General features: G+C 38.2%; 1 protein-coding gene across 2 annotated transcripts; it reads left to right on the top strand.

The window, feature by feature from the left end:
* The first annotated feature begins 1,848 nt into the window (after positions 1-1,848).
* Positions 1,849-27,016, top strand: LOC135155481 (uncharacterized). Of its 2 annotated transcripts, XM_064104572.1 has the most exons (8): positions 1,849-1,886; positions 6,194-8,959; positions 15,047-15,270; positions 18,709-18,877; positions 20,849-21,048; positions 22,340-22,524; positions 23,908-24,025; positions 26,779-27,016. In XM_064104572.1, exons 2-8 carry the CDS (start codon positions 6,280-6,282, stop codon positions 26,977-26,979), a joined length of 3,777 nt encoding a protein of 1,258 aa, XP_063960642.1. In that variant the 5' UTR covers positions 1,849-1,886; positions 6,194-6,279; the 3' UTR covers positions 26,980-27,016. The 2 variants fall into 2 exon arrangements, with proteins under 2 accessions (XP_063960642.1, XP_063960640.1); XM_064104570.1 differs by having other exon boundaries at positions 1,855-8,959.
* The last annotated feature ends 974 nt before the right edge of the window (positions 27,017-27,990 follow it).

A 27,990-nucleotide genomic window follows, 5' to 3' on the forward strand; every position in this document is an offset into this window, starting at 1 on the left:
TCAACCAATCAGATGGCGAGAATCTTTGTTTGAGTTAGATATAATTTTTATGCAACGGGGCCCAGGTCTTCAAGAAAAAAAAGGCATGTCTTTGATAGGTTTGTCAATCATCAAGGATTATGTAAAGATATGAAAAGATATAGGCCTCTGTGCACAGTATACATGTTTGATCCTAATGAGTCCAAGGTTTTTATCCTATTATACTATTTTGCTTTGCTATATTACTGTACTATTACTGTACTCTGTCATATCTTCTTGCACCATCTTTCTCACATAGCATCCTCACAAATATCTGGAAGAGCCCTGGTGTAGTGGTTCTGACTCTCGCCTTGTAAACAGAGGGTCGTGTGTTCGAATCCCACCGCGGTCTAGCGTCCTTTGGCAAGGCGTTAATCCACACTTTGCCACTCTCGACCCAGGTGCTAAATGGGTACCCGGTAGGATGCGAAAGATATTGTATGTTTGAATTTGCCAGCGCCATAATGAGGCTGCGATGAATGCAAGGAATGCTCCCCAGGGAGTGGAAATTGTGCACTTTTCATGCGGGATTGAAATGAATCCAATGACCGGGGTAATAATATGCTGTAACGCGCTTTGGGCCATTCTGGGAAAAGCGCTTTATAAAAATTGGCTATTATCTGCAATATTGTAGCCAAGTGCGTCACTCAATTCAAGAAAACAGATAGTGATAGTCACGGACTTTGCGGTGATTATAGCCACAATATTTCCATGGTAATAACATTATTAATACCACTTTAATCTGCAATAATGGGGTTTAGGAATTACCAGCAAGGCTGGATTCTCATCTGCATGGCCTCATTAACTCCCCTTCAAAAAATGCCTCCAATATTATCAGCTTTTTTATGACAAAACCATGTGCATTGTGTGCGAGATGAGTATTTTCTCATGCTTACTGTTTGGATGTACTGTAATGAATCTCCTAGAGCATAACTTGTACTTTCAGTGTTACTTGTGTATTAGGTAGGTCCATGATGCTATTTAGAAAGAAGTGCATTTAATAGCAAATTAATGTTAAAATGAATTGTATTGCCCTGCATTATCTTGTTGAAGAGAAGTGTCCTGGACGTACTGTATTCCTTTAATGTGCAGAATTGCAAATAAAGTGATATATTAAAACATACTCCAGAATGATATATTTTAATGAAAAAAATAAAGTTATAGCCCAGCTACTTAAACAATGGCAAGGGTCAATGATGTAAATTACTATGGACTCCAAGTATCATAAACAATCCAATGCACTTGGCCATTGCATCTTTTTACTCGGTTAGAATTCAAATTTGGCGTTTTTCATATCTAATTTTTTAAATAGTTTTCTTTATACTGTAGGTTCTTTTAGTTTTTAGAGCACTTGCATTGTGTCTTACACATCTCGTGAAAAAAATATGAGAAAGCTACAGATATGATACTATCCTGAAATTTACATTCCATTTCATGCATTGTAGCAGTATACATTGTATATTGGAAAGAGAACTGAATGCACTCACGATTTCTTTTGCATTTTGTGATATGAAATATCCCTTTTCCCACATTTTAATGTGAAATAAAGGTTGAATTCGTCCCTGAGCATAATCATGTGGAGTTGTCTTTGCAACCAATCGCAATTCAAGAAGATGCCTCCTTTAATATTAAATTGCCCAATATGCAAAATTATAATATTTCTTATGATAAAATACAACGAAAAGTCAATGAGTGACATATTTGTCTCTCATTTACTTTATCATTTACTTTCTTGCTGTTTCCTTTTTTTAATGTCTTTTTATTCAAATCCACTTTTTGTTGGGGTGGACTTGTTCAAATCACCCGTCTTTCTCCTTTCCTCTCTTTGCAGACGTTGGAGCTATAACATCCACACAAGCTGAGGGCAAGTATGATAGGGTTTTGCCTGCTGTTTCCATGCCAACCAAACTTCCAACCAATCAGCATGCTCCATCCATGGGAATGCTTCACCCATCTTCAACCCTGCTTGCTGTTTTGAGTGCTTATCATTTCAAAGCTTCTTACCTCTCCTCTGATTGGCCTGATTCTGCAAGATTTGCATCACTTCAGCCAATGACTGCTGTTTTTTCAAAAGTTTCCAATTTGCATGCATTACTGGGCTTTGGGACTGTATCTAAAACTTTTGTGCATGAAACTGTTGAGCAGCTTTTTGCTTTACAAACTGCTTTGAATTCATCATTTAAACCTGACTTTCATCTTAAAGCTTTAAAGCATGACAGCTATCTAATCACTTCAAGAATGCAATCTACCCCTTTGAACTGTCCAATGTCATCAAGGCTACTATCTTCCCCAATGAACTGTCCAATCAGAGCTGCCATAACAAACCTTCATTCATCAAGCCAGCCAATCAGAACACCAGTACATATCCAAACATGTCAAACACCATATTCAAACATCACAAATCTCAAACTCATTTCATCTTTCTTCATACACACCAATACCAGACAACAGAAAATTGCACAAGAAACACAACTTTCACGCCGTGGCCCATTACTTTCCTGCAGTAGTGGTTTTGAATATGAGTTCACTAATGCTTCACTTGGAGACAATCTATTTCTAACCTTTTCTATTTTTGACCCACTAACAATTCTGAGTTCTGAAGCCTGTTGTACCTCTCTATCTGGTTCTGTTAATGTTTGTTTTGCTCTAACTACAAATGGAATGACTATGCATACTTCATGTAGCTCTACCCAATGGTGTGTATGCTGTATCCTTTACTGCTCTAAATACCATTCTGTTTTTAATCTTACTAACATTTCATTAGTGACAGTGCCATTCTGCCTGCTTTATTCAAACCATCCCCGCATTAATGCACCTTTTGCCTCTGTCTATTCCAAGACTTCACTCTTCCTCATTGATCCATTGCATCAGAACTTATCTTTTGTAGAAGAGAATGGATGTGTTATCGGTAACAGTATCCTCTCCCTCCAGACATTGCCAGTCAGAGAGGTAATGACGGTGACCCCTGGACCCTTATTAAGGATAATTGCCGCTTCAATGACAAAACCAGATCACAATCGATCAGTCTCTGTTGCAATCCTGACACCTGCTCTTCTCCGTACCGCTTCAGAGTCCCGGGGCAGTGGCTCTTCTTGGCTTTCATCAGCAACCACTTTGCAATCCTACCATTCATTCGATCTGTCACCACCTCGTAGCTTTGGCTGCTCGACTGCTACCCAGTCCAGTCAAAAGCCGCCTCTAGTTCTCCCATCGAGTCCATCTCGTGTTCCAAGTTTGCAGATGTACGTATGCCCAGTGCCCCTGGAATTAACGTCACACCTAAAAAACACAAATTTGTTATCAAATTTCAGTTCAGGACAGAGTGTGACCTCTTTTCCTGTATCGATGTCATCTTTTGGAACGACCCTGTCATTTGGAATTACTGTAGGGTATAGTTCATCACTTCTGCCTGACTTAACTCCAGTATTCAGACTAATGAAAAATTTAGAAGGTGCTCTCAAAATACTGTCATTTCCTTATGAAATGGGATTGGAAGCTATGTTTTTGAGAACATCTGTCCCATTTATATTTGAGCAGGGAGTATTGTTCCCATGTGATTGGGTTATAAAGAATCCTTCACCCCACCTAACCAACGTTTTATTGTCAGTTTTCGCATTCAAAACAGATAACTTCAAGGACAATGCCTCTCCTGATACTATTCTTACAACGCAAAGTACTGTCTTGCATCATATCGATACATGTTTGGGAATAATCACCCCAAATTTGTCAGTAGACAATCCCAACACTACACTGCTGATTAATGCTTTCCATATTGGCATTGCCAAGTCAACGACTTCATGTACATTGACTGTGCCATCTTTTGAGAAATCTGTTGTAGGTCTTCCGATGCCGTCACGGTCAAGACGGCCAGGTTTGTTGTTTCAGTCACCAGATCCAATCCAAACCTTCCACCTTCCAATCTCGCCACCGTCAGCCCTATCTCTATTCAGTCAATCACCTTGGCATTATTTACCTGCCTCGGTTTCCATGGCAACCCAATCCATAGACGCTTGGGAAATCATTTATTCTGTGCTGAGTGTGTTTAACACTTCTGGCACTTTGATAGAAGCAAACCAGTTTTATGACAGAGTCGTGATGGGTGTGAGAGTGTTGCTCTCGCGCAAAGTCAAAATATATGGCTATTTCACGAAACCTTTTACCTCCAACTTACTCTATTTCTTCTCAATATTCTTTTTAATGAGGCTTCATTCACCCCGTTCATCATTTTCAAAATTGTCTTCTCTTTCTCATATGCTTTTTCCCTCCCTTTCTCTTCTCTCGCTTTCATTCCTGTCCATACCTTTTCTTTCTTTCCTCCCTGTTACGTCAGGTTTATCATCCTCCCATTTTAAGATTTCCACTCCTAATTCTCTAACTGCCAGTCTGAAGGCGGTGAATTCCACACATGTCTCGACTTCCCCTTCGATGTCCTTCCCCTCACCAACCCATCACACGGATTCATTTCACGCACCAATCTCCACATTAGCAAGTCCGGGTGTGAACGATTCCCACGGGAGCCACGGATTACCTGAAATTACCTCGGTAATTGCAACACCTTCCCGCTTATACCCGGACGGTAACTCAAGCTCCTTGTCTGCGTCGGCTTATGCATCAATAAGCCCCGTTTCCGCTCAACATATGAACCACTCCACAGAGGCATCGCTTCATCCGTCCATGCGGGACCCTTCTCTATTATCTCTACCTATTTCAAGATTGAGTTTGGATTCCCCTGGCTCAGCCGCGCATGAAACCGTTTCATTACATCTTACTTCGGCCTCACCGGTCCCAAGTTCACGACGAGATACCATGAATAATCTCTTACAGCTGTCGGACATCTCAATGTCAACGCCCCAAGCGTCGTTGAGCATTATTACCCCAACTGCCTCCTCTCATACTTCCTCTGCTACGCTGCATGCATACTCTAACAGTAACATTTCTGTCAGTGACCCTCTTTCTTCTGGCTTAGTTACACCATCTCTTCCTTCAAGCTTTCCAGATGCATTTCCAACCTCTTTTATGAATGTAGAAAGCCACCCATCATTCAGTTTGCATGCATCATCTAAGCTGAATACTCCATTGCACCACATTTCTGCTAATGCTGATTATACGTCATCATTTGTAACAATGATACAACACCCGCCTTTATCATCATTAATGCGATCCTTTCTTAGTGATGCACATATTTCTTCTACATCTCATTTTCAAATAACAAGCCAATCCTTAATTCAGCATATGTTCATAGAAAGTGTAACTTCGCCATGGCTGATGCACCCGTCCTCCACCACACCGTATGGGCTTTCTTCTGCTGCGTCCTCCAAAGAAATCATGCATGCATCAATTGCATTATCATCTGTATTGCCTGCCAGCATCTCCCCATATACCCACCACTTTTCTGTGCAATCATTGCATTCATCCTGGCCATCATCACATGCAACCTTGTCATCATCCTATTCAGCTTTGAGATCATCACATTCAGCTTTACAATCATCATATTCATATTTACCCTTATCATATTTACCTGTTTCATATTCCTCTTTGTCATCATCACATTCACCTTTATTATCATTACATTCACTTTTGTCATTAAATTCACCTTTGTCATCACTAAATTCACCTTTGTCATCACTAAATTCACATTTGCCATCATCACATTCATTTTTGCCATCATCACATTCACATATACCATCATCACCTTCAACTTTGCCACCATCACATTCATATTTGACATCATTGCATTCACCTTTGCCATCATCTCGTTTAATTTTGCCTTCATTACATTTACACTTGCAATCATCACATTTACATTTGCCATCATCACCTTCAACTTTGCTACCATTCCATTCATCTTTGACATCATTGCATTCACCTTTGCCATCATCACATTCACATTTGCGATCATCATATTCACATTTGCAATCATCACATTCACTTTTCCCATCATTGCATTCACCCTTCTCATCACATCAACATTTGCCATCATCACTTTCATCTTTGCCTCGTGATACTGATATGACTTCCTTTGCATCAATTGATCCGATGTCACTTGTCTCATTTATGCCTCCAATAATTTCCTCATCTCCCCACAACTCACATCCACCCTACCCATCACAAACTACCATCCTGGATCGCATCACTCCAGTCACCACCTCTCCTTTATCCTTTCTCCCCAATATAGGATCAGTCACCACTTCCTCACCCAGCCTTGCCTCTGCATCTCTCCCATCACGTTTACCTTCCAATGAGACTGAATCTATTATCACCATGGCAACCCGTATGTTGCCATCAACATCCACATCTTTGATTAACCCCTCCAGTCTGGATACCAGTTTAGAGTCTACTGCTATCATGAACTCTATGAATACTTCTGAAGCACTGTCCAGCATGACTTCTAGTACACTTAGCGCCTTCTCAAAGCTTGATGTAGTATCGCCATCTAGTGCAAACTTTTCTGATGCATCTACTGTGCTTGAAACTGTTTTGTTTACTCAGACCTCATTTGACTTTGTGACACCTTCTGACACTGCTTCCACTAGATCTGATAGTGTACAAGTCGATCTTACTATTTCCGATCATTCCTCATTTGTTCGGATGATTGATTCGACCGCCCTGATTTATTCAACTTTAACACCTTCATTTGTAACACCTTCCTTTGACGCATCATCATTAGTGCCTCCAGAGCCTTCATTCTCTACCTTAACACCAACAAAATACCTTACTTCAGTGTATGATTCTGACACCTTGATATCAACACCTTATTTTGTAGATAGTTTAACCATCGTTAGTACACTAACACAATATTATGATAGTGAAACAGCTGTGCCTTCTAACATTTACACTATGGAATCCACAGGATCCAATTTTTCCCATCCTGGGAGACTAACACCAATACCAAGTACACCAATACAAACACCATACACAACAACACCAGAACATGAAACACTGTTACCTACACAAATATATACTCAGTCGACATCCTTTTCTCAATTGCTTATTCAAACACCAACACCTTCATTATCATCTTGGATGAATGTATCCTCAAGCCTGCAACCATCTAGTGTTTCCTTAATGCATAGCATGCCTGACACCCTGTCAACCCCATCTGTTAGTGATACCGCGTCGCTGCAAACGACTTTCCCATCATCATTCCTTGATAGTACTCCCTTGCTGATCAGCTCGATGACTGATTATGTGATTATGTCCTCTGGAGTTACAATAACTAGCATGCCAATTGATGTGTCTATTGAAACATCTTCATCTGTCATTATGCCGGATGTTTTACATTCTGACTCTGTGGATACTCTTTCATCAACAGATGGCATTTTGACATCCACCTCATTACCGTTGTCAACGGCAACCGCATCACTGGTCCCTCTCCAGACATCTACTCCCGCATCATCTATGCTTTCTCCAATGATATCAACAGAACTGTCAAACACTAGTACTGAAGTTTCACGAACTTTGCATAGTTTTTCAACACCGGAGACGATATCAGCAATTGTTCAAACACCTATTCTTTCATCATCAGTGCAATCTATGAGCAGCGTGCAAGCAAATGAAAGTATGCCTTCATTATCATTATTAACTAATTCAAGTACACTTCAGGAAGACCTGTCATCAACCTATGCAATCATGCCCAGTGATGTAATCTCTCAGACCATGATGCAAACTATCATCACCTCTTTTGTAAATTCCTCCCAAAGCGAAATCATGCCATCTCCCTCGATTTACATACCAATGCAATCATCTGTTTTTAATTCAACAATGCAGTCATTAATAGATTCCTTGTTAAGCTCAGTAGCTAATCAAACTGGAATGTTGCCAATGCAGGCATCAACTGCAGTGGTTGGAAGTGACCATGTTGCTAGTACCCTTGCCTCAAGTGCAAACATGTCATCAGTTTCTTTGTTGCCAATGCCTTCTGCCGGTCAGATGACTATGGTAACTTCTGTTGCAATGGAATCTTCTACAGCTCTTGTGAACAAAAGTGATTCTCTGTTCCCCACTTCATCATCTGGTTTTGATTCAGTATCATCAAGTATAGTTGCCATGGCAACTGAAATGCCATTATCCTCCCCGGGGATGATTTTCCCAACTCCAAATAGCACATTATCATCAGACTTTCCTGGGTTGAATTCAACAATACCCACCCCAAGTCTTCCATTCATGCCATCGTCCAGTTCCTCCTTACCTCCCAACTCTACACTCCACTCAGGAGCATCCGCAACCCCTATAGTGACCGTCTCTTCTCTCTCACCGGTGACTTCTATTTTGTCCACTCCATCAATGTCTCTGGTTTCCTCAAGTTTACCTACAACTGCAGTTTCTGTGGAAATCCTATCCACACCCTTGGTTTCCTTGAGCACCCCTTCTGCTTCAGTTTCAGTGAGTTCAGTGTTTGTACCTACTTCACCAACCTCCCAAACAAATTTGTCCACCACCGATACAACTCCTGTGGTTGTTTCTACCGCAAACCAATCTCTTTCAGCAGAGCCAACAACAGTTGTGATGAACGCATCATCGGTGACTCCTCCAACAAGTTCACCCAATGCTGATAATGTGACGGTCAGCCCTCACACAACGGGTGCGGTAGTGTCTCCGGAGACTTCCTCAATGACTTCTGGAGTGTCCACTTCCTTGAACTACACTTTGACCACCACTCCTGCAACCAATGTGACAACAACTCAAACTGGTACATCAACACCAACAACACCAGTGACCACTCCCATGGACACTACTGAGGCCACAACCCCAGAAGCAACAGTTCCACCAACTACCTCTACCACAATCTCTCCCACAACTCCTGTTGAAACAACAACACCAACAGTGGTCACCGCAAACCAAGAGGTTACCAATTCTTCAACTGAACCCAGAACCACGCAGACAAGGACACCAACTCCATTTGATACATCCTTTGCTACCAGGCCCTATTGGCTAACAATGGGTAAGTAATTTTAAGTAAAATCAAATTTTTAGGGATTAACGTTGAATACTTTATTCAAATCCGAAAGAGCGGACATTTCTCATGGGTGTTAACATAGTTTTCATTTCTTGGAAGTAGTGGTCTTTTGGAAGTAATGGTCTTTTGTAATGTTTACAATTTCTGGGATATTAGTATTATAAAATGGCAAAAAAAAATAGGAAGAAGTATGATTTATCCGTTTGTGTTCCAAAGGTCAAGAGGGGAACCAACAATGTAGCTGTAGAAATCTCCATTAATATTTATAATATCCTGTATTTTTTGCAGAAAGAATAGAATGAGAGGAGCAATGTAAAACTTGTTTCATCAAATCAGTTATAGAATATATGAGTTTTGGAAGTTTGAAAAGGCTTGTTGTACTTTCTATGGGTATCCTCAAATTGGCAAACATGCTTCAAAATGGCTGATTTTGTGGACAACTCTTCATTTGTTTTGTACACCAATTTTCAGATTTTCCCCTTTTACATATATGTCACCTTATCTCCTCCTGACATTGACATGATATATGTTACGCTCAGGAGGCAAGATGCAATTCGAAAGATAAATTTGGGAAAAATCTGAAAATTTGTGGACAGAACAATGGAGAGTTGTCCACAAACTGCCATTCTGAAGCATGTTTGCCAATTTGAGGATTCCCATAAAAAGTAGTCGAAGTACAAGATTTTTTAAACGTCCATAACTTGCTTATTTCATATTAACTGATTTTAATAGATGAAGCTTGTTTTAAATTTTTCCTCTCAATTTGCTCTTTCCAGTGAGATTGCTTCTCTTGGGTTTTGCTTTCCTTTATTCGCGTTAACAAAGCTTCATTATTTCATGGAAAACCATGTATTAAACTCAATATAAGTATTGTAATCAGTTGAAATTGAATAAAATTGATATTTTACTGCTCATTGAACATGATTCTGAGTAATTCGTAATGTTAAAAAAAAAAGGTTTTATCTAGATACGCTTCATGAACTCAACTGTCTATTAAAAAGGGATGACCTACCACTTCTACCCTGCAATCATATTCAAATTTTAATTTCCTGAATTTAGATATCGGCTATAAATAATGACTAATCTCTAGACATCATTGTCCCTCTCAAATTGGCAACAGTGATGATTGGCAATAGCGATGATTTTAGAGATGTGACTCAGGTATTATAATAGCCACTCATAGAATTCTTTAAGAAATTTCTAAGGTCAGTTGCCAGTGGGTGGGCAGAAGGGCAGGAAATTATTCTTCTAAACAATCCTGGCTCTGGCAGGGAAGGACAGTGGGAGTGGGCAGTGCATGAGCAATCATGGGGATGAGAGAGAAGATTTATGAGCATCCTTGCAGAGTTAAAATGTTTGTCCTGGTACTCCAATTATGATGATTCCAAGATCATAAAGATTATATTTTTCATCCGCCATCTAAAACCAACAGTAGATCGCCATAGAACAAAGCCAAAATGGTAATTTTGTCTTCAAACAGTAAAATAATGACCAATATAAAGCTAATCAGAAAGAATAATTTCTCATCTTCTTTATTTGAATTTTTAAAGTTTATTAAAATATGCGATTCAAGGGTTTTTTTGGAACCACTTTCTTAAGACTGCTTGTTTGCCAGAGATCGTAGCCAAAATCGTAATTCAGTCTTCAAACAGTAAAATAATGACCGATAAGCTTATCTGAAAGAATATTTTCTCATCTTCTTTATTTGAATTTTTAAAATTGAATAGAACTAGGAGTGGGCTATACATGGGTCAAAAATACTTTTTTTGTAATTTCAATATGACAACAGTTTTTTTTTATTCCTTGTAATGTATCTCAACATGAAATGACAATATTTTTTGTCTTGAGTCCGAGAAAAAAGTGTGCCGGGCCAAAATGCAAAATGGCCGCCAAAACCCCCCAAAATCACAGCTTTGGCCACATCTTCTTTATTTGGTGGTCTTTTTCTCTGGTTTTGGTGTCTATTCATATGTTTTGGGGGGCATGCAATTTGTTTTTCCTGTAATTAGTACTTTTAAACCATTATTTGTAGAGTTAAAAGGTAATAATCCCTAAATTTTCCCATTTTTGTAGCCTTTTTTCAGCCAAAAAGTAGGTTTTATCATCCTGGGGTTCTGGGGTATTAGATGGTACGAGGTCAACAATAGCAAGCAGCTTCATATAGCTATATTGCTTTTATTCCTCTACTTTGGGTTTTACGGATATTTGTGAAATATCTTATTAAATAAACAAATGTCAATTATCCATTGGGGCTATACAGTATACATGTACAATGTACTGTACATACATACTGCACTGCATATTAATGCATTGGCTACCATGACAGATAACAAGGCCTGTATAAACTATAGTGTCATAGAAATGAGCTCTCAGGTTTAGAATTAGATGCCTCAGAAATTGAAGATATGTTTTGTCTCAGAAATTGAGGACATGTTTTGTCAAATGTGCTAATTCAGGGGGCGGAGAGAGGTAATTAACCCCACATCATGCGGGACATCATGGCATTTACACTGTAGCTATTCTGGGCCCCGTTGCATAAAAATTTACCATTATGTTCACTTAATGGTAACTTGCATGGAATCCTTGATTCTGATCGGCTGTTGATCAGCGTTACCATGATAGTTACCTGACCCCATAAACATAGGCCAGTAAGACAACACAACCAAGTAAAAAAGCCTCCAAATTAAGAAGATACATGGCTAAAAATGTGATGTACGTATGTGATATACATGTATATGTGATATTTATGTGCAATTTAGTTTGCTGGTTTCATCATGTACATCAGCTGACAAGCAATCAAATTCACAATCTAATTCTAAACATTTGAAGCCTATTTCTATGACACTATATACATGTACAGGACTTGTCATGTGCCATGGTGGTCAATGCATGGATGCAAGCAGTGTAGTATATGTACAGTGCATTGTATACCGTATAGCCCCTATGGATAAATGACATTTTCTTTTATTTGATAAGATATATTTCGCAAATGTCCATAAACCCAAACTTAGAGGAATAAAAACAATACAGAGCTCTATATAAGCTGCCTGCTACTGTTTAACTGGTATCGTATAATATCCAAGAACCACATGACGATGAAACCTACTTTTTAGCTGAAAAAAGGGTATTAAAAATTGGTAAATTTAAGTAAAATCACCTTATAACTCTACAAATAATTATTTAGAAGTACTAATTTTAGGAAAAACAAATTGCCTGCCCCCCAAAACCTATGAATAGACACCAAAACCAGAGAAAAAGACCATCAAATAAAAAAGTTGTGGCCCAAAATGTGATTTTGGGGGGATTTGGCGGCCATTTTGGATTTTGGCCCGGCACACTTTTTTCTCGGACCCGAGACAAAAAATATTGTCATTTCATGTTGAGATAAGGTAAAAGGAACACAAAAAAACTGTTGCCACAGTAAAACCAAAAATCACCCAATTATAGCCCACTCCTAATAGAACATGAGATTCAACGTTTTTTTGTCTCGCCTGCATAGCAGAGCGAGACTATAGGCGCCGCTTTTCCGACGGCGGCGGCGTCAACATCAAATCTTAACCTAAGGTTAAGTTTTTGAAATGACATCATAACTTAGAAAGTATATGGACCTAGTTCATGAAACTTGGCCATAAGGATAATCAAGTATTACTAAACATCCTATTTGAGTTTCAGGTCACATGACCAAGGTCAAAGGTCATTTAGGGTCAATGAACTTAGACCATGTTGGGAGAATTATTTTCAAAATCTTAACCGAAGGTTAAGTTTTTGAAATGACATCATAACTTAGAAAGTATATAGACCTAGTTCATGAAACTTGGGCATAAGGTTAATCAAGTATTAGTGAATATCCTGCTCGAGTTTCAGGTCACATGACCAAGGTCAAAGGTCATTTAGGGTCAATGAACTTTGGCCAAGTTGGGGGTATTTGTTGAATTACCATCATAACTTTGAAAATTTATGGATCTAGTTCATGAAACTTGGACATTAGGTTAATCAAGTACCACTGAATATCCTGTGCGAGTTTCAGGTCACATGACCATGGTCAATGGTCATTTAAGGTCAATGAACTTTGGCCGTGTTGGGGGTATTTGTTAAATTACCATCCTAACTCTGAAAGTTTATGGATCTAGTTCATAAAACTTGGACATAAGAGTAATCAAGTATCACTGAACATCCTGTACGAGTTTCAGGTCACATGACCATGGTCAAAGGTCATTAAAGGTCAATGAACTTTGGCCATGTTGGGGGTATTTGTTGAATTATCATCCTAACTCTGAAAGTTTATAGATCTAGTTCATAAAACTTGGGATATAAGAGTAATCAAGTATCACTGAACATCCCCTGTGAATTTCAGGTCACAAAACCAAGGTCAAAGATCAGATAAGGTCAATAAACTTAGGCTATGTTGGGGTAATTGTTGAATTGCCATCATAACTTTGAAAGTTTATGGATAGAGTGAATGAAATGTGGACATGGGTGTAGTTGACAAGTCTTAAGTCACCTTTCAAATGTCATTTATGGTCAATGAACGTGGTATTATGTCATTATATCATTATATGAATGGTGTTTTTGTGAATGATTATTTTATTGTAGTTTTCAAAGTTAGCACTGCTGCTATATTAAATCGCGTAATGCATGCAGGCGAGACTGCCAGAGGCGTTCCACTTGTTTTTTTTGGCACTACTTTCTTCAAGGCTGCTTGGAAGTTTCTCCAAGATTACACGTCTACATGTACATGTATAGGTCTCATGTTTCAGTGAATGCTGAACTTCAGTTTCAGTGTTTTTTTCTCATCTCCAAAAACAAACAATTCATAAATATTTCAATGAATTCAACAATTAAAGTTGAACAATGCATGCAATATAAAGTTTCAATTATGAATTATGAATTTGAAACAAAAAATAATTGTACTATTGCAACCTCCCCCCCCCCCCCAAGCTATATTGATAAAATTCAAATCCCCCTCCCCTTATTCTTTGTAGTGCTCACTGAATATTTTCTATGCTAAATAAATTTTCATTTATGAATTATGAATTTGAAACAAAAATTAATTGTACTATTTGCAATACCCCCCTCAAAAACTATTTTGATTAACTTTACCCCCCCCCCCGTATTCTTTGAAGTGTTCACTGAATTTATTCTACACTCAATCAAACACTTGTGTGGGTAATTATTAATAATCAATCTTTACAAACGGATTTGCATTTGGAAGCTCAATGTAAATCTTTAAAGGTCAAGTCCACCTCAGAAAAATGTTGATTTGAATCAATAGAGAAAAATCAGACGAGCACAATGCTGAAAATTTCATCAAATTCAGATGGAAAATAAGAAAGTTATGACATTTCAAAGTTTCTCTTATTTTTAACAAAATAGTTATATGAACAAGCCAGTTACATCCAAATGAGAGAGTCGATGATGTCACTCACTCACTATGTCTTTCGTTTTTTATTGTTTGAATTATACAATATTTCAATTTTTACGAATTTGACGATTAGGACCTCCTTACCTGAAGCACAAAATGTTAAAATAATGGAATTCCACGTGTTCAGGGAGGAAAGAAACTTCATTTCACATAACAATGACGAGAAAATCAAACTATTTCATATAATAAAATACAAAAGAAATAGTGAGTGATTGATGTCATCAGTTCCCTCATTTGCATACCGACTGAGATGTGCATATAACTGTTTTGTGAAATGAAGCGAAACTTTAAAATGTTATAACTTTCTTATTTTACATCCGATTTTGATGAAATTGTCAGTGTTATGCTTGTTCAATTTTTTTCTCTTTTTATTCAAATCAAGTTTTTGTTTGGGTGGACTTGTCCTTTAAATCATTTTTGATGACTTGTTGATTTTGAGGTGACAAAGCAATGTATGGGCCCATGCACAAGCATAATAGAGTCACTATTGTCCCCAGACAGTTGGGCCCATGAAATGCTTTGTAGGATCTGATGCTTAATGTACTCACCTGCCATTTTCACCTGGATTAAATAAGAACAAAGTGGATAGATTTCCAGCTTTTGATAGTACGTGTATTTGTTGATGTGTTATGCATATATACATCTCATAGGTCTTGCCATTGATGAAAACATAAACGTCAACGCTCCTTCGTACATTGAAGAGATGGAGGGTAACCTTGCAGATATGTACGTGGAGGCTAATCGCCGTAGCAACCAGAGAATGGTGGAGATGGAGCAGCTACTGGATCAGCTGGATCCCGAGAGGAATCCTGCAGTGGATCCAGGTGGAGCCAGGAGAAAGAGAGCAGTGACTGTGAACACAATAACGGCACAGGTACGTAAAGCTTTCAGACGGGTTCATAGGGCTCCACTTACCTTCACTCTTTAATAAAGTGCTGTAGTTTTCTTATTCCAACCTAATTACAGCACAGGTATGTTAAGCTTTCAGACGGGTTCCACTTTCTTTCATTCTTAAAGTGCTGTCATTTTCTTATTCCAGCCTAATTACAGCACAGGTACGTAAGGCTTTCAGACGGGTTCATAGGGCTCCACTTACCTCACTCTTTAATAAAGTGCTGTAGTTTTCTTATTCCAACCTAATTACAGCACAGGTATGTTAAGCTTTCAGACGGGTTCATAGGGCTCCACTTTCTTTCACTCTTAAAGTGCTGTCATTTTCTTATTCCAGCCTAATTACAGCACAGGTACGTTAAGGGTTCATAGGGCTCCACTTTCTTTCACTCTTAAAGTGCTGTCATTTTCTTATTCCAGCCTAATTACAGCACAGGTACGTAAGGCTTTCAGACGGGTTCATAGGGCTCCACTTTCCTTCACTCTTAAAGTGCTGTCATTTTCTTATTCCAACCTAATTTCAGCACAGGTACGTAAACCTTTCAGACGGGTTCATAGGGCTCCACTTTCCTTCACTCTTAAAGTGCTGTAGTTTTCTTATTCCAACCTAATTTCAAACTGGAGGAAATATGTTAAACTAGATCCCATAAAATGCCCCCCCCCCAAAAAAAAAAAAATAAATGATAATAATGATAATAATAATATTGAGTTGAAATTTTAAAAAAAATGATAATACTATTAATACTAAATAAATGCAAAATAAAAATGAAATAAGAAATAAATAATTGTACCTTTTTATTCAGTATTTTATCAGAAACAATTCAAACAGGCGTATATTTTTAGTTATCAGGAATGATAGCCAACTTTAATATTAGCAAGCTGATTGCATACAAAGTAAAGAGCCTGTGAAGTACATCATCGTTGTTCATTGATCAAAGTTTTCATCAAACCTAAATTCATTTGTCTCTCTTTTTGTAAATGTATTAAAACCAACCATGGGGAAAGATGGGCTTTTCCTTTATTTTTTTCCAGACGTAACATCTTATTTATAGGGCAGCAGTTTTTCTTAAGTGTTAAGAATTGATATGGAAAGGCATCTCATATACTCCCATTGTCCTTTAGTATTCCTTGATTATATCTGACATCTGGCCTTGGCCAATTTTATATCAGATTTGACCATAAAATATTGTCTCCACAAACGTACAAGATTTGATCTGTTTTTAATGGCATCTTGCCAGTCCTAAAAGAATGGCAGGTAATATGATTACAGCTTTAATGCATATCACTCATATCTCTTTTATTGTAAATCGACGACTTTGAAGACTTGAGAAGTACATGTACATGTATGGCCCTACATGTACATACACGTATGTACACAATTAACATCATTGTGAATAAATACCTTCCTGCGAAGCAATTATGATGCACTAATTTTCTTCAAAATAATCAACCATAGAATATAATGAATAGATTGTTTTTAATCATTTTATTATAACCATGGTAAGCTGTATGTGTTTCAATGCCCCCCCCCCCATCTGCAAGAGCAGTGTGCATGTAATCATTGGGGTTTGGGGATCAAAGAAGACCATTTTTTTTTCATTCCCAGGGGTTGGGTAAACTTGTCTGAGTAAAGTACAACATTTTTATTATTACTATGTTGCACAGTAGTTTCTTTACTCAATATTTTGAGATGACTTTTCTTCTTTTTTTTCAGAGGTCATGCAGGGCTCCACACTAACCCTTTTTTTCTACTGGTCCAACCAGTTCATGTCGGACCAGTAGATTCCCAATTTTTCAATTTTTTACTGGTCCGAACGTAAAATATACTCTTCCCCCAAAATAGAGAGAAACATAAAAAAGACTTGAGTTTATTTTGCTATCTTATTTGCCCCCCCCCCCTCAAAAAAAAAAACATACAAAAAATAGTACACTCACACAATATTTCACAAGCGCCATTTCTCAATTTTGGAGAGCCATTCTTTAAGATAACAGAGCCATTTTTTAATTCACAAAAGAGGAGAAAATATCATTTGTATCAGTTATATTTTTACTGGTCATGTCGGACCAGTAAATCTGGCTATTTCTGAAAAGTTACTGGCCCGACAGCAATTTTTACTGGTCTGAGAACTTCGGACCAGTGCCAGTGTCGTGCTCTACTGTTTCTGGTCATCATGCTATTGTTGTTTGTAAAGGACACTATTAAAAAAACAGGTGGTGTTAATAACTTGCTGTAGCTTCCCTTCTTATGAGTCATAATCCTAAAAATATTCCCAAGAATGGACCAATCGTACGATGATTAACAGCATCATTAGGTTCTCCATCGCCACGGTAACTAGCTAAGCCCATAATGCTTTGTACTTGAAGCGTGGCATTAAAAGCTATGTTGTGGGATTTGAGAGGGATGACGACGATTGTCTTTGCCAATTTTGTATCCTCTTGTGCCTCGGAATACATGTACCTTGAATGATTGTCTCTCTCTCTTTCTATGTCCCTCTCCCCTCTCTCTCTCTTTTTCTATATCTCTCCTTGCTCACTTTGTCCCACTTCGGAATACCCCTCTCTCTCTATGTCCCTCTCTTCTCTCTCTCTTTCTCTTTATATCCCTCTCCCCTCTCTCTCTCTTTTCTATATCTCTCCCCTCTCCCTCTATCTGCCCATCTTTTAACTGTTTCTTCATCACTTCACCGTCTCTTCTTCCTCCTCTCTGCGCCCCCTTCTCTGCACCCCCTTCAATCTTTCCATCTCATTTCACTCTCTTATTGTTCTGCTGTGTTTCATTTTGTTCCTTCTTTATTTTATGTTATTAGTTTGCCTTTTAACTTTCACCTCAATATCTTTTTGCCTAGTCCTTTATTCATGCTTTTAATAAAAATAGATTCTTTATCTATCTATGTATATATCTGTCTATCTATCTATCTATCTATCTAGCCAATGCATTGTTGTATTCGTGTATGTATTTCAACGTGAAGCACATTATTTGCAAGTTCTATATACTTTTGATATATTTCACACAAATAAAGCCATCTGTTAATATGGTAACTCCCGTAGCAACTCGGCAGGACAGCGTTTTGCTGGTAAAAGCCAAGCTGGTATATAACCAATTACCTAGGAAACATTTTACGCTTAGGTATTAAATCAGTCATAGTGGCTGACCTTATAGACGACAGATATTACTCTCTGGCCTTTTTTATCAAAGTGGAGAAAATGGCAGAGTGGGGATGCTAACTCACAACCTTGCGAACATGAGTCCAATGCTCTAACCACTGGACCACATCGCCATCAATAGTTATGACAATGATTTCATGGATTTTTTTTTTTCAAATTGAGATTTCCTTAAGTGATAAATAACCTCCAGTATTCTTCAGTTGCCTATAATCTGACTCAATTGTAACGTCCATTTTCCGTGACGCCCCTCGTACAGATAATAGACATGACCCGACTCACCAACCCCACCGATGTCGAACTGACTTTCTACATAGTGGAGGAAGGTACCAAACTTCTCTCGGGGGAGGCCAAGACGGTGCTGGATGAGCTCACCCTCCAAGAGATGACCCTGTATATGGCTGTCCCAGTCAACAGTCCACCTATTGGTAAATACATGTAGTGATTATTAGCAATAGTCGAAACAGGGAGCATGTGCGGACTGAAGTGTTGTAGTGATGTGAGGGTATAAGAGGCTGTTCTCACTACGTTCCTAAAACTAGTTTAGTGGAAACTAGTTTAACGCGTAGTGAGAACGGTCAAAGCGGTCTTGGAAGCGATCTTCCAAACCAGTTTGGAAAACCACCTCGCGATGTAGTTTTCAAGATCGCTTTGCCTCGTTAAACTGGTTTTAGCGTAAGCGAGGACACAACCGTTCTTCGGAAAGCGATCTTCGCACATTTTGAGCGCGCTACTCCACACGACAGGTGTAGAATGCCTATGCTGCGGTTTCGAATTTCGCGCGAAACGTGTCACCCCACTGAGAGCGTTTCCATAGCAACAAGAGAGCTTTACGGGAAGTGATTTTGAAAACCACTTTCGTGTGATCAAGTGGGAACGCTAGCAAAGCGATCTTCCAAAGTGGTTTCCTGAATCGGTTTCCAGTAAACTAGTTTTAGAAAGCGTAATGAGAACGGCCTCTAAGAACACGTGGGTGTGAGGGTGTGTGTGTGTATGTGTGAGGAAGGGAGAGAGAGAAAGATATCATGAGGGGGCGGGACATAGGAAAGCAAGAGACTGGAGACAGAGAGAGCATAAAGGAGGGAAGATATATGTAGAGAGAGAATCGGCATGATTGAAAGGGAGAGATAAATTGATTGATAGATGAATAGATAGATACAAAGAGAGAAAGGACATGATAGAAAGGATGAGATAGATAAATAGATACATGTAGATAGATAAATAGATAGATATCTAGAGAAAGGATGTGATAGAAAGGAGGAGATATATGGGTAGATAGATAGATAGATAGACAGACAGACAGACAGACAGACAGACAGACAGACAGACAGACAGACAGACAGATAGATAGATAGATAGATAGATAGATAGATAGATAGATAGATAGATAGATGAAAATATATAGAAAGGATGAGATAGGTAGGTAGATAGATAGATAGATAGATACCTGTAGATGAATAGATAGATACATAGGGAGATTAGAGTTAGATCATGGTTTTAAATGAAAGGAAAGAGAACAAAAGAAAGAAAGAAAGAAGGAAGGAAGAAAGAAAGGAACGAAAGAAAAGAAAGAAACAAAGCGAGAAAGTTAGAGAGATAGATTGAGGATGGTCAAGGAGGAGATAGAGGGAAGCCCAACCTAGAATGATAGTAGTTAAAGGGGAATGAAACCTTTGGAACAAGTAGGCTTGTGTCGGAACAGAAAAATCAAAGAATAAGAACAAAGAAAGATTGAGAAAAATCTGACAAATAATGAGAAAGTTATGAGCATTTGAATATTGCAATCACTAATGCTGTGGAGATCCTCCCATTGGCAATGCGACGAGGATGTGTGATGTCACATGTGAACAACTTTCCCTTTGATGGACTATAAAATACCCCAAAAATGTCTCTTTTTGCTTTTTCTTATGGTGATACAAACTCTTTATCCATGATGTATTCTTTAGAAATCTGTATTACATGCCCTCCTGTAGAAAGAACACATGATCTACTGATAGATGTGATAAAAGAGGCAGTTGAAGTGAAATATATACTAAAGTAATGGGGAGAGTTGTTCACAAGTGACATCACACATCTATGTCGCATTGCCAATGTGATGATCTCCATAGCATTAGTGATCATAATATTCAAATGCTCATAACTTTCTCATTATTTGTCCGATTTTTCTCAAACTTTCTTTGATCTGTTTCTTTGAACAAGCTATCTTGTTCCAGATATTTCATTCTCCTTTAACACCGACGTAACAAGACTAGCAAGAACTGCTCTTGAGATGAAATATATTTTGAAGACTTTTTCTTGTGTGGTGCATTGACGTCATACCTTCAAGAGTACAGGAAATGCAGATTGAAATTAAACTCACGATATTGTCAAGATTTGTTTTTCTCATATTGCAATCACAGAGGTTGTACCATCAACCACAGTCATGCCATCGGCCGAGCCTCCGGCCCGCCTGTGGATCATTGCGGCAGTTCTCGTTCCATTGGCTCTACTGCTCTTCTGTTGCCTCTGCTGCTGTTGCTGCTGCTGCGGGCGCAAACCCAGGAAGGAAGACGGTCCCATGGATCCCGATACATTCAAGATGCTCCAGTTCAAGGCAAAAGTAAGTGAGGGTGTGCAGACTGTGCAGATAAATAAGAGTTGTGGTCCCGATCTCAAAATGAGTTCGAACAGAATCAATCAAAATTACCACCAAAGTGTTAATGTGTGTATGAATAAAAACTGAACTATGTGAGGTCATGAAGCTGAATAAAATCACACTGAAAATGACCACAATATTTTTTTAATTTCCCTATTAAAAAGTTGTGAATCTGTTGAGAAATAGTTGGATCGTGCTCTCCTCAGTACACATACAGGCAGCAATATTTAGTATTAATCCTATCTAGTTATGAATCTGTTGAATTGCTTCCTCTTCAGTTCCTATAAAGACAGTAATACAGTTTTCATTTCCCCGAGTTATGAATCTGTTTAAAAAAAGTGTTAGAAATTGTGCCCTCTACAGTACACATACAGACAGCAATATTTAGTTTTAATCCCATCTAGGGCACATGAGAGTAATTCATCCGCGCGCAAAGCATGCCGGACAGGCGTAAGTAAAGATCACATGACTTTATTGATTAAAATAATTCATTAAAAATAGACAAAATGTTTGTATATCAAAATATAAATGATAGAAACAATGTCATGTTCATACTCTTTCATAATTAAGGCCTTTGGGGAGGCTAGACTGCATTTTTGTATTTCATTTTAATTATTATTACCCACAATGCAGTTCGGGTTTTTCTGGCAATGAACTGGCCAAAATTATGGTTAGTCTTATTTCAGGCCATTTAACTTTTGATTGAGCTGGACAAGTACCCGATTGACATATCAAGTCTTAATGTACTGTTAATTGTGACTAATGTCAGTGAATTAAAGCAAAATCTATCGAAGGATTGATTTTTGATGATTTTTTGATGAGCTATGATTTAACACGTGAGTGAATGGGGGTCTGTAATACTCATGTGAGCCCTCCAGTTATGAATCTGTTGAATTTGATTTGTTGAATTGCGCCCTCTTGAGTTCCTATAAAGACAGTAGTACAGTTTCCATTTCCCCAGTTATAAATCTGTTGAGAAATAGTTGGATCATGCCCTCCTCAGTACACATACAGGCAACTATATTTAGCTTTAATCCTAACTAGTTATGAATGTGTTGAATTTATCTTGTTGAATTGCGCCCTCTTCAGTTCCTATAAAGACAGCAATACAGTTTTCATTTCCCCAAGTTATGAATCTGTTGAGAATTAGTTGGATCGTGCCCTCTTCAGTACATTACATGCAGCAATATTTGGTTTTAATCCCACCTAATTATGAATCTGTTGAATTTTATTTGTTGAATTACGCCCTCTTCAGTATCCATATAGACAGTACCCTGGCAGCCCTCAGGACCAGCATCTCCAACCAGTCCCGCGAGGGTTTGATGTGGTCAAACAAGATTATGCTAACAATGCGTTTGGTATGGAGGCAGGCATGGCGGAGGGGAAGCAGCAAATTGAAGAAGAAGCTGAGATGATGATACAGAGAGAGCTACCGAGAAGGTGGGATAACAATTAAGTTTATATAGAACTGTTGCCTGTTTGATGTTAAAACATTTGATAATAATAATCCGCTTTTATATAGCGCTTAATACATCGGAACGACGTGTCTAAGCGCTTTACAGATATATTATTACCCCGGTCATCGGATTCAATCAGTCATTCCCGCACACAATGTGTGCACATCCTCCACTCCCTGGGGAGTATTCCAGTCAGTCGCCGGTGAGGCGCACACAGTACTGGATAAGCTACAATGACTTTCACATCCTACGGGGTACCCATTTAGCACCGGGGTCGAGAGTGGCAAAGTGTGGATTAACGCCTTGCCAAAGGACGCCAGACCGCGGTGGGATTTTAAAATATTCAAGCTACAAGCTACTGTTATAAGCCGCTGAAATCCTGTGATTTGTTTGGTTGAGAGCAACCATGGCATGGAATCTCTATGTTCTTATCGGCTCCATTTCATAAAGCCTGTTATCATTTTCAGGTTACCAGCTACTGTTAAAAGCTGCTGAAATCCTGCCATTTGATCGGTTGAGAACAACTGAGCCATATTAGCACTGTTTTTTAAACAAGGCACAGTGCTTGTTGCATTTCGTAAAAACTTACTATTACTCACAGGTTAGAACCTTATAAGCTACCAAAGTTATAATTTTGATTCAGGGGAAATTTGGTGTAGATATCTGACATTTCTGAAGACGACCTTTCATGAAGAGGGGCCCAGTACATCTTGACACCATACCAAAAATAATTAAAAAATTCCATCACAAAAACGATTTCATTTCTGAAACCATTGACATCCTGCCATTTCATTGGTCAAGAGCAGATTTTGGCAGAGATAATGTACGTGCTTTTATTATCAACACCCTTTTATGAAACTGGACCTAGTGCGTACTGACAATAGTTCATCAATCCTCACTCGGGATAACGTAATATAATAAGCGATTAGAATTTTGATTGAAATTTGGCATTTATTTTCAAGCATTGTCATTGCAAATAAAGTCTGAAGACTGGTAAATACAGATTTGGGTAAGACTTTTTGCCTTTGCTTTTGATGAACAATTTTCTAAGATGTGGTCATGTTTATCCTGCCATTTTTTTCATTTAATTTTTCTGTCAATATTAAGTTACAAGTTAATATTATTATCTAACATTGGTAACACAAATGTGTACAATAAAATGAAGTAGAGGGTTTTTTTTTGCAGGTGTTTCTGCATTTATTGATAATTCAATATATGAAACACAGTAATCATAATGCATATAAAGAAATAAAAAAATAAATGATAGAATTATAAATTGTGATGATTACATGAAGTTCCATGATCTTATGAAATAAAAGGATCAGTATTTTAACTCTGAATAATTCTTTCATTCCATGTCTTGTAGAACGGTTGAGGGTCATGTATCACCTGTCCTTCACACCAGAAACCAGTACCCCATCGGACAGTCACCGACCCCCAGTGGGACTTCTAGCTCTTCCCTGGTACCACCTCTACCTGTAAAGGTAAGTTATAGGAGCCTACTCTGTCCTACACACCAGAAACCAGTATTCCATAGGACAATCACCGACTCCATATGTGTCATCTAGTTTTTCCCCAGGATCACCTCTCCCTGTTAAGGTAAGATATAAGAGCCTGACCTGTCCTACACACCAGAAACCAGTATCCCATAGGACAGTCACCGACCCCCAGTGGGACTTCTAGTTCTTCCCTGGTACCACCTCTACCTGTAAAGGTAAGTTATAGGAGCCTACTCTGTCCTACACACCAGAAACCAGTATTCCATAGGACAGTCACCAACCCCCAGTGGGTCATCTTGTTCTTCCCTAGGATCACCTCTCCCTGTTAAGGTAAGTTACGAGAGCCTAACCTGTCTCTCACACCAGAAACCAGTATCCCAAAGGACAGTCACCGACCCCCAGTGGGACTTCTAGTTCTTCCCTAGTACCACCTCTACCTGTTAAGGTAAGTTACGAGAGCCTAACCTGTCTCTCACACCAGAAACCAGTATCCCAAAGGACAATCACTGACCCCAGTGGGTCTTCTAGTTCTTCCCTAGTACCACCTCTACCTGTTAAGGTAAGATACGAGAGCCTGACCTGTCTCTCACACCAGAAACCAGTATCTCATCGGACAGTCACCGACCCCATGTTGGACTTCTAGTTCTTCCCTGGTACCACCTCTACCTGTCCTATGTGTTGCTTTTTCCCTTTTTTGTATTGGGGGATGATCCTTATTCTATCCTTCATGTACCCCAGAAGTATAAACAAGCTCTGTCATTGTGTTGTGGTAACTAATTAATGTCCTGCTAAAGTACAAATCTTTCTATAGATGGAATGAGAGCTACACGTATAAAACTGCTTGTAACCTGCCACCCCAAACATTAAAGGCCATCGCACACCTTACGACTGTTCGCGATCCGATTTTGGAACAAATCGCATTTTGCTCATTTTCTGAAAATGTGAATGGAACATATCATTTTATTTGAGGTTTAAATTAATTGAAAGAATACTAATATAACAATTTTTAAAGATTGCAAGCCTTTATTTCGGAGTAAAGGCCAAATTAGTTTAAAATCGTAGCCAATCGTACGACTGCTATGACGTCATTACGACTAGATAGTAAATTCGCTTTTATTCTAAGAAGGATGATAGCATAGTCACAGATTTAAACATAGGTATTCGTACGATGATTTAGAACATTACACAGTAAGATATTCCAAGTCTCAATGTTAGCATCAAAGTCTACAATATTTTATTCTGAAATCGGGTCGCAGACCAATCGTAAGGTGTGCGGTCACCTTTAGTCACCCAGAGTGAATTTTGAGATTTTTATTTAACTTGATATTAAGCACATCCTAGAATGATATATGACTTGGTCAAAATGGATCAACAATAACCCACTCAAGTACTGGAATGAATATACAAGACATTAAGTGAGAGCTGTAAAGGATAAAGAGAAAACAAGGTTTCAATGAAGTTTGGGATTCACTCAATCATGAGTAGTGCACACTGTCTGAAAAAAGGTGGAAAATTCCCATGATTGAATGCTTTGGGGCGACCTTCTTTTCTAAAGTCTCCCGAAGGTATGTCACAAATAACATTCAAGAAAAGAATTCTACATAGATCAAAATAATGAGAAATGTTTACAGCATGATTGCATCTTGCACAAACAAGTAGCCTTTGAAATTTAAGAAACGGCCCCATACTTCAGCAAATGCCCCAAGTGTAGTGAATATGATGATGAAATGACAAAATGCCTAAATCTAATCTCCTTAAAAGTAAAATTCATAGGTATTTTGTTTTTGAAAAGTACATTGTTATGAAAAATAATCAATGCGAGAAATTCCATAATAAAGGTTGTTGTTTTTTAAATTGTTTTACGAAGTAGGCATCATTAGTATTATTTCATTTATAAAATATTGTATGTTATGTAGAAAACATGTAATCAGAATGTATGTAAAAGAGTTATGCAAAACAATTTGATTCGTTATTGGTTTTGTTTATATTATGAAATAAAGGTTCTTTTTTTATTCTCTGGAATAAAAAGGAAAGAAAGAAAAATATGTGTAATACATTAAAAACATGAATTATTTCCTTCTCCTTCACTGCATGATGGATTGAATGGCCCGTATTCTGAAGTCAGATTTAACTTAGACCATGGTCTTCTAACTCTGTGCTAAAATTATGGGAAGCCAAAAGTGTCAAAATCTGTATTAAGTTGTATGTTTCTTAAGTTTACTGTGCTCTTTCCTGATTCATCCATGGTGAATACAATCACCTATTTATACTTCCAAATAGAGCCAAATGAGCTGAAATATGATATCACTACTGTTAGTGATTTATGTAACAATTGGCTATCCATACTTAAACCACAACTTTAAACCTGAGTTTAAGTTAAACCTGACTTCAGAATACAGGCCAATGAGATTTAACATGAGGTGAAAGAAAGATACTCTCTTCAACAAGGAAAAAATTGTTGAATGAAGTGTTTTTATCTTTCACCGAATGCGAAATGTTGCACCATTGCATGACAAAGAATATTGGCTATTTGTATTGTACAATGCTTCAGAAGTAAGCGAAAATACAAAAAATAATCATTTGTTTTCTTATGATTATCTATGAAAATGGAAAAGAATTATTGAAACTAACAATAACAATTGGCTTTCCATACTTAAACCAGAACTTTAAACCTGAGTTTAAGTTAAACCCGACTTCAGAATACGGGCCGATGTGTTTTATTTCTCTCTCGTTATCAGCAAACCAAAGGTCACCAGAGGGTGAGAGATGGAAGTACTAGTGGAAGTGATACGGGGGAGGAGCTCTACAAACAGAGGAGAGAGTACATGGCCGCTCAGGATGAGATCAGTAAAGTACTAGAACCGGAGTTATACTCATCACAGGGGAGAAAAAGGTACAGTAGGGGGTGCTGTCCTCAAAGGGAGTTTGGGGGACTGTAGAATTAGACGTAGACCATGGTCTTACTTTGTGCTAAAATTATGGGAAGCCCCGATATCTGTTAATTTTGTTGTATTTTTTACAGTACAGGCCAAAAGTTTGGGGCCACCCTCAGAATTTAAATAAAACCATACAAAACACTGCATTCTGCATTCATTCAAATGTATTGATACTGAATGTGGATGGGCTATGGCATTTTCATGACACAACACAAGCATGTTTCAATCTGGTTTTGATTGCACTTCTGTCAAACCCCAGTTGGTTTTCATAATGTATAATTACGTAACTTTCAACTTTAGAGGTATGCATAAAATGTTAATATACTTAGATCAAAGGTTGTTTTTGACAACCTGAAAGCTTGTTAAAGGCTCGTCTCACATAGCAACAAATGATATATGTCAACCTGCCAATTGGACAGTCAACCTGCCTGAAACTTCAAGTCGTCTGCTCCTGCTCTATAACTCCACTAGCCAATTCAAGCCAGCCTTTTGTCATGTGCTCAATCTTCTCTCACCTCTCCAACTCAACCGATCTTCTACTCAAGCCTCTCATCCTGCCTACTGCTCAAGTTTACCATTCTTTCTGATTTACAGTCTTCTTTACATTACACTCATTTCCGAAAGATACTCTACTTTGTACATGTAACTTCCAATTTCTCACTTCTCCATTTTTCTTCTCCCTCTATCCACTTTTATCTCAGTCCTTTTTGGATTTTACATATGGTGTATCGTATAAACCTCTCCAGGGTTTGTTTATGCCTCCGTGCAAATGTTCAAACATCTTCTGCCAGAAACCAGTTTGCATGAATTATAGTATTTGTTGATATGTCAGACAAGCCTCAGAAAACTTTCAGATTGTCAAAAGCAACCCTTCTTTTAAATATATTCAAATTTTATGCATAACTTTTAAGTTTAAAGGCATGCATAAATTTGAATATATTATGAACCCGACTGGGGTTCACAGTAGCGCACTAAAAACTGGTTGGGAACATGCTTGTGCGATATAATGGAACT

Source organism: Lytechinus pictus, chromosome 9 (assembly GCF_037042905.1).
Source record: "Lytechinus pictus isolate F3 Inbred chromosome 9, Lp3.0, whole genome shotgun sequence".
Taxonomy (NCBI): domain Eukaryota; kingdom Metazoa; phylum Echinodermata; class Echinoidea; order Temnopleuroida; family Toxopneustidae; genus Lytechinus; species Lytechinus pictus.

Coding starts and splice junctions, on each gene's coding strand:
- LOC135155481 (XM_064104570.1), top strand. CDS start 1,915: ATGCCAACCAAACTTCCAACCAATCAGCATGCTCCATCCATGGGAATG. Junction 15,271..18,708: donor TGAACACAATAACGGCACAG/GTACGTAAAGCT, acceptor CCCCTCGTACAG/ATAATAGACATGACCCGACT. Junction 22,525..23,907: donor CAGAGAGAGCTACCGAGAAG/GTGGGATAACAA, acceptor CATGTCTTGTAG/AACGGTTGAGGGTCATGTAT.